This window comes from Octodon degus, unplaced genomic scaffold (genome assembly GCF_000260255.1).
Source record: "Octodon degus isolate 3935 unplaced genomic scaffold, OctDeg1.0 scaffold00174, whole genome shotgun sequence".
Lineage (NCBI taxonomy): Eukaryota > Metazoa > Chordata > Mammalia > Rodentia > Octodontidae > Octodon > Octodon degus.
The window spans coordinates 3,197,969-3,203,917 of NW_004524750.1; the positions used below are offsets into that span (position 1 = coordinate 3,197,969).

Here is a 5,949-nt window from a genome sequence, read left to right on the forward strand (position 1 = left end):
CCCCGAGGCCCCCGCGCCCCCGAGCCCGGCCCGCCCTGGAGGAGGCTGCGGGCGGGAGGTCCAGTCCAGCAGCGCGCAGCGCGTTCAGCAGCCTGGTGGGTCAGCGCTCTTATAGTAAGTAAGCGCGAGGTAACCGCAGCACCCCCAGGCGCGGGGCTCCCAGTATTTCTGTTTGGAGTGTCCCTGTTTACCGCAATGAGGCGAAGGGCTTGCCCGGCGGGGTGGCGGCTCGCGGCCCCCTGCCTTCGCGGTGGGGCGCGGCAGGCGCTTCGTGGGCCGTCGGGCCGCGTGTCACCCCGCGAAGCCGAACCCCCCGGGCGCTGCGGCGACCTGCGACCTACGTCGCCCTGCAGGGCACGTCCCGGAGTCCCAGAGCTCCCGACTTCGGGTCCGGGCGCGTCCCTGCGCTCAGCCCTGACTGCGTCTTGTCTTCCCTCTTTCCTATCCTTTTTCCTTTACACAGGAATTATTGGGAAAGATTCTGACTCCATCTTGAAAACCCTACTCATTTCCACCCTTTTAAATATATTTTATGATTGCACATTTCCTTATATAATGGTTACATTTCTTTTTTTAAAATTAATTAATTAATTTGTGTGTGTGTGTGTGTGTGTGTGTGGCCAGCTCAGCCCACCAGGGGGCGGGGCTGGCTGGCATGTGGTGCTGGGGATTGAACCGCAGTCCCTGATGCTTTGATAAGCTTGTTCCAAGTAGGCGCTTTAGACCACTGAGCCATCTCACCAGCCCCTTCTTTACAGGGCAGTCCTGCACGTCGTTGCCGCCCTCATAAGCCGTGCGTGAGAGCGCCCCGTACAAGCGGAGCTAGAGATCTCTGAAACAGGTCAGTGTGGATCAGAGGTGGGAGGCACACTCACGTTATTTCACAACTACTTATAAAGTCATATTTCTTAAATTGACAATCTTTAAATGACTTCTATTGAGACATCATTGGTGAGAACTGAAGTTACTGTTAGACTTTATACAAGACAGACCATATTAAAATGAAAATAAAAATTTCAATAAAATATGTCTTTAAAAACACTAAAAGCACACCTTGCTGATCCCGCTCAAGCCTCTAGGTGCTGTGACCTCCCTGACGCGGCCTAGAAGCCGCTCCTTTCCAGCGCCCTTCCGGGTCTCAGCACCGCCCGCAGGACTCTCCTCCCTCATCTGTGCGGCAGCAGTCACGCTGGCTCATCTCGGCTTTTCCTTATCTCCTTGTAGATTATCAGAAAATTGGGGAGGTTGGAAGCAGGACACCGATGACATAATTTCTCCATCAATCTAGAGTACTAAGATCAACATGTTAATAAGCAAGGTGCTCACAAAAATAGATGAAGCAATTTCACATAGAATCAAATAGAAATTATATATTCATGGCATCCATTTCTACAATATATGTCTCAATAGATATCTACCTAGTCTCAAAAACATTTATTTTTAGTAATCAAACAGGGCCCGCCAAATAGCTCAGCAGACTAAAGCACCTGCTTAGGCAGACACAGGGGCCAGGAGTTGCATCCCCTGGGCGCGCTCAGACTGCAATTGAGAGTGGGCGTGGTGGCATGAGTCTGTAATCCCAGCTCTTGGGAGGCTGTAAACAGGTGGATTACTACGAGTCTGATCTATGCAATGAGACCCGGAACACTTTATACACCCTGTCCTAAAAATACAAAATAATAATAATAATCAAACATTATCTCCTGCCCAGAAATGAAAAACTTCCCATTGTGCCCCTGTTCTCCATACGTTTGTGGGAAGCTTACATTCTCTAGTCCTATATTCTCTAATCCATGTTAAATAAATTACAAAGAACCCTATGGGTGAGCACACACACACACACACACACACATCTGGGTGTGAGCTCAGGGTTCCACGTTGCTTGATCCTGACAGATACCCAGACAATTATTATTAATAAATGTTTCAGACACATTTATCTATTTTACCCTAAATGTTGCTAGTGGAAAGGAGCTAACAATCATTTCCCAAGCTTGCAAACTTTTTCTAAAATTTGGATTCAGCCCTCCAGTCTAGAGTGGCTTTTACAAAGGAATAGTAAGTGGATAAATTGTCAGAGTGAGGAGTATTTGCTCCAAGGGTGAAAGGATTTTAATTTGCCCATTCATCACCCTTCTCTGCTGATCCTTCGCTCATGTGTTTGTGATAGACTAGATATGTTACCGAGGACACAGGAACAGTTAGCTTTCTTATTGCTAACATTTATAACCCTTCTAGAAACAAATTGTGACAAGCAGAAGCTTGGCGGTATACCAGCTATTCATTTCTTTGAAGTGCTTCATGTATACATTACTTACATCTTATTATATGTGTTAACAAACGCAATAAAGCAGAATTGCTGGTGGCAAAGCTAGGCTACTGTCTCACAAATCAATAATAATTAAGACAAATCATTTGTCTTTCAATAGATTACACTTGCTCAGAAAGCTTGGGAAAAGAAAAGCATTAATATTTATGGTTAAAATGATGAAGCCACATTTCATTCAACAGATGAACAAACATATGTAGAGTGATAAGAATATTGAGCGCGGTGAATATTCTCCGTATGCATCCTGGAAGAAGGGGCGAGGGGTTGTGAATGGGGACCAAGCCTTCACTCCAAGGCTTAAACCTGGCTCCATGCAGGGACAGACAGCCTCCACCCTGGGCAAGGGTTCCTTCCCTCGGCACTCCTGCGGGAAGACTTGACGGGCGCATGTGCTTCTGTAAGTAATTATAGTCAGTCAGTTTCTACTGCTGACAAAATACTATGTCCATGGGTTTGTAATGTAATTACAACTGAAAGATAATTACATGGGTGTGAGCTCCCTTTAGGCAGACCTCGTAAACAATCACATGAGCACATCCTCCATGACAGATAAAGAGGGTATGGTAGGGTGCTTCCGGAATGAATCATTATTACCAAACACACTGCTTCCTGTGGGATTTATTTCTAGAATACACACAATCATACAATCTGTAGGGATTTAGATATGATTCATAAAAGCGAAGTGATTGTATAATGAAAAATCATTGCAGAATCTCTATAGCGGCAGAAACATACATTGACAACTGTAGAAATAGATAGACCCGCTCTGGGCCCCACGCCCACCCTGCAGCATTGAGCAAAGTCGGCACTAGGAGTCGGAATTCTAGCTCCACTGAGAAACTTCCTTCTGATTCCTCCCTTCTTCCTTGCCACTCCCTTTTTAGAATCTTCTTTTCCTTAATTTTCTGTTTGACAAGCAACTCACATTTTTCTCCCCTCATCTCTTCTTTCTTGTATTTCTAACTCCAAACTCTGGTGAATGTGTTTGAAGTAAGGGCTTGGCTCAGCATTAGGTAAGTGTCTAGTACTGAGGGTCAGAATAACAACACCAGTCCAGTGATAAACATGCCACTTGGGGCAAGGAGTGATTTTTTTTTCCTTAAAATGATGAAGAGAAAATATATACATCAGAAGGCAAGAAGTTTAATTGCATTTGGGGGATTATAGGGCAATTGTATAAGGTAAAGTGGAAGAAGATTATAAGACATAAGATATAGTTTAATAAAGAGAATTCCAGAGCGGTTTCTGTGACACCAGTAAGTGTTAAATCTCCTCTTTATAGCCCAGGGTTGTTATCAATGTAGTAGATTTCATTTAATTTTAAAATGATACAGAATGGCAAGAGGGCTGCATTTATCTCTGTACAAATACACCTTGCCCAGTTCTCAAACAGGTTCATAGTACTATAAACAAGGAAACATATGTGCTACTGATCAGATCAAATGCTGTCACTAGTCATCTAACCTAAGTATCAAGTCCCAATTAACTGCTACAGGCCTGGGGAGAAAATTTGACGATATAAGTGCCTGCCTGGCAAGCACAAGGTTCTTCAATCCACATTACAGCATGCCATGCCTGCAGGAATCTGGGCCTACTGTGCTGGCCCTGGAACCAGGCATGGTGATGCATACCTATAATCTCAGTGCTGGGAGGCTGAGGCAGGAGGATCACTATGAGTCCAAAATGCATAGCAAGACCATTTATCAGAAAGAAAGAAAGAAAGAAAGAAAGAGAGAGAGAGAGAGAGAGAGAGAGAGAGAGAGAGAGAGAGAGAGAGAGAGAAAGAAAGAAAGAAAGAAAGAAAGAAAGAAAAGAAGGAAAAGAAAGAAGGAAGGAAGGAAGGAAGGGAGGAAGGAAGGAAGGAAGGAAGGAAGGAAGGAAGGAAGGAAGGAAGAGAAAGGCCTAGGATAACAGCAAGGTCCCTAACACTCACTTCAGCACTTGGTGCATAGTGCTGACAATGGTGACCTTCATCTGGAGCATCCGTGTCATGCTCCCGTCTGCACGTCATTTTGGCCAGTAGATTTGTGTCTCACGCCTCTTTATAACTCCTCCAATGTGTAGCAGAATTTCTTACACGGTACAACCTCAGTGAAAGGTACAGCACTCTCACTCTACCAATGGGACAATTTTAATGACCTGCAGAATTCTCAAGAGAAAGAAGACACTCTTCTCTCCTTGCTGGGACAAATACCCAATACACAAAATGAAGGAAGAAAAGGTTTATTTAGCTCACAGTTACTGGAGGTTTCAGTTCATACTCAGCTGGCTCCAAGCACAGTAGCACACGGCAGAGGGCAGCCGTTCATAGCAGCAGAAGGCAGCAGGACGGCAGAGCAAAGAGCACCAGCAACAATGGCCACAGACAGCAACTATGTCTCTGTCTCTCTTACAGTGCATTCAGGCTATCTGACCCAGCTCTGTGTGTAGTGCTCACACCCATAATCCCAGCAGTACTTAGACCCATAATCCCAGCCTTGGACTGGGAATTAATTACAAACTCTAGAAGCCCACCCATGACTGCAAGAGGCTTTGTGGGGACAAATACACACAACCCATAACATATGGGGCTGAGCTAGTAGAACTATAGAAGTGGTGTCATTATAGTTTAGTGGAAATACAGTAAATCCTTTGTATAGCTAGTTTGCTTAGTTTGGAGCGGTACCAGGCCAGCCTAATGCTTTTCCTACAAATCATACTGGTTTTATATATATTTTTTATTTTATGATCTATTGAGAAAAAGTCCCAGTCAATCTATCCCATTCACATATAGACCTTCCACCAGGATGACGTTTATCTTTATAAATCAGAACCTGCTCCTATGTCACAAACCTTTGCTAAAATGTAGGATAAACTGAATAAAAAGTAAATCATTTTTACTGCTGCATTAAGGATAATTGTGCCCCAATTTTTCCCTTAAAAATATTTTTTAAGGCCAGTGAGATAGCTCAGTGGACTAAGCACCTGCTTAGGCAGTGCAGGAATGAGGGGCTTGATGAGCCAGTCACCAAGTCTGGGTGTGGTGGTGCATGCCTGTAATCCTAAAACTAGGGAGACTGCAAACAAGTGGGTCACTATGAGTCTGAGCTACATAGTGAGACCCTGTGCAAAAAACATAAATACTTTTGTAAACATGGATGGACATGTATGGATTTGGTATAATGTTTTCAGTCTTAGGGGCTGGGGAGATAGCTCCATAGAATAAGCACTTCCCTGGCAAGTACAAGGGTCTGAGTTCAATCTCTGGTTCTGCCAAAATAAATAAATAAAAATAATGCTTTCAGATCTTCTGGGACAATACCCGGGAGGGGAGTAGTTGGGTTGAATGAGATCTCCTGCCCTAGCTTTTTGAACAGTCTCCACACAATTTATCAGAGCTAAATCTTGGAAACAACCCAAGTGCCCATCAACTGAGGAAAGAAATAGGAAAGAAAAGCTCAAAGCTTTTACAGATAAATGGATGCAACTAGAGACCATACTCATAAGCAAAATAAATCATTACCCACACATGTAAACATCATTTTGTCTCACTAGTGTAAGAACCTGAAATAATAAATAATATCTGATAGATACAATAGATGACGTGAAAGGGAAAGAATCTGTTCAAAGGGAAGGAACAAC

General features: G+C 44.0%; 1 protein-coding gene across 1 annotated transcript in view; it reads left to right on the top strand.

Moving 5' to 3' along the window:
* Window positions 1–195: 195 nt before the first annotated feature.
* The window catches only part of LOC105743836 (serine/arginine-rich splicing factor SR45-like), a 53,868-nt gene continuing 48,114 nt past the window's right edge, over window positions 196–5,949 (top strand). The window contains exon 1 of the mRNA XM_012517399.1: window positions 196–388. Within this exon, the coding sequence (XP_012372853.1) occupies window positions 196–388 (193 nt within the window). The remainder of the gene's footprint in view (window positions 389–5,949) is intronic.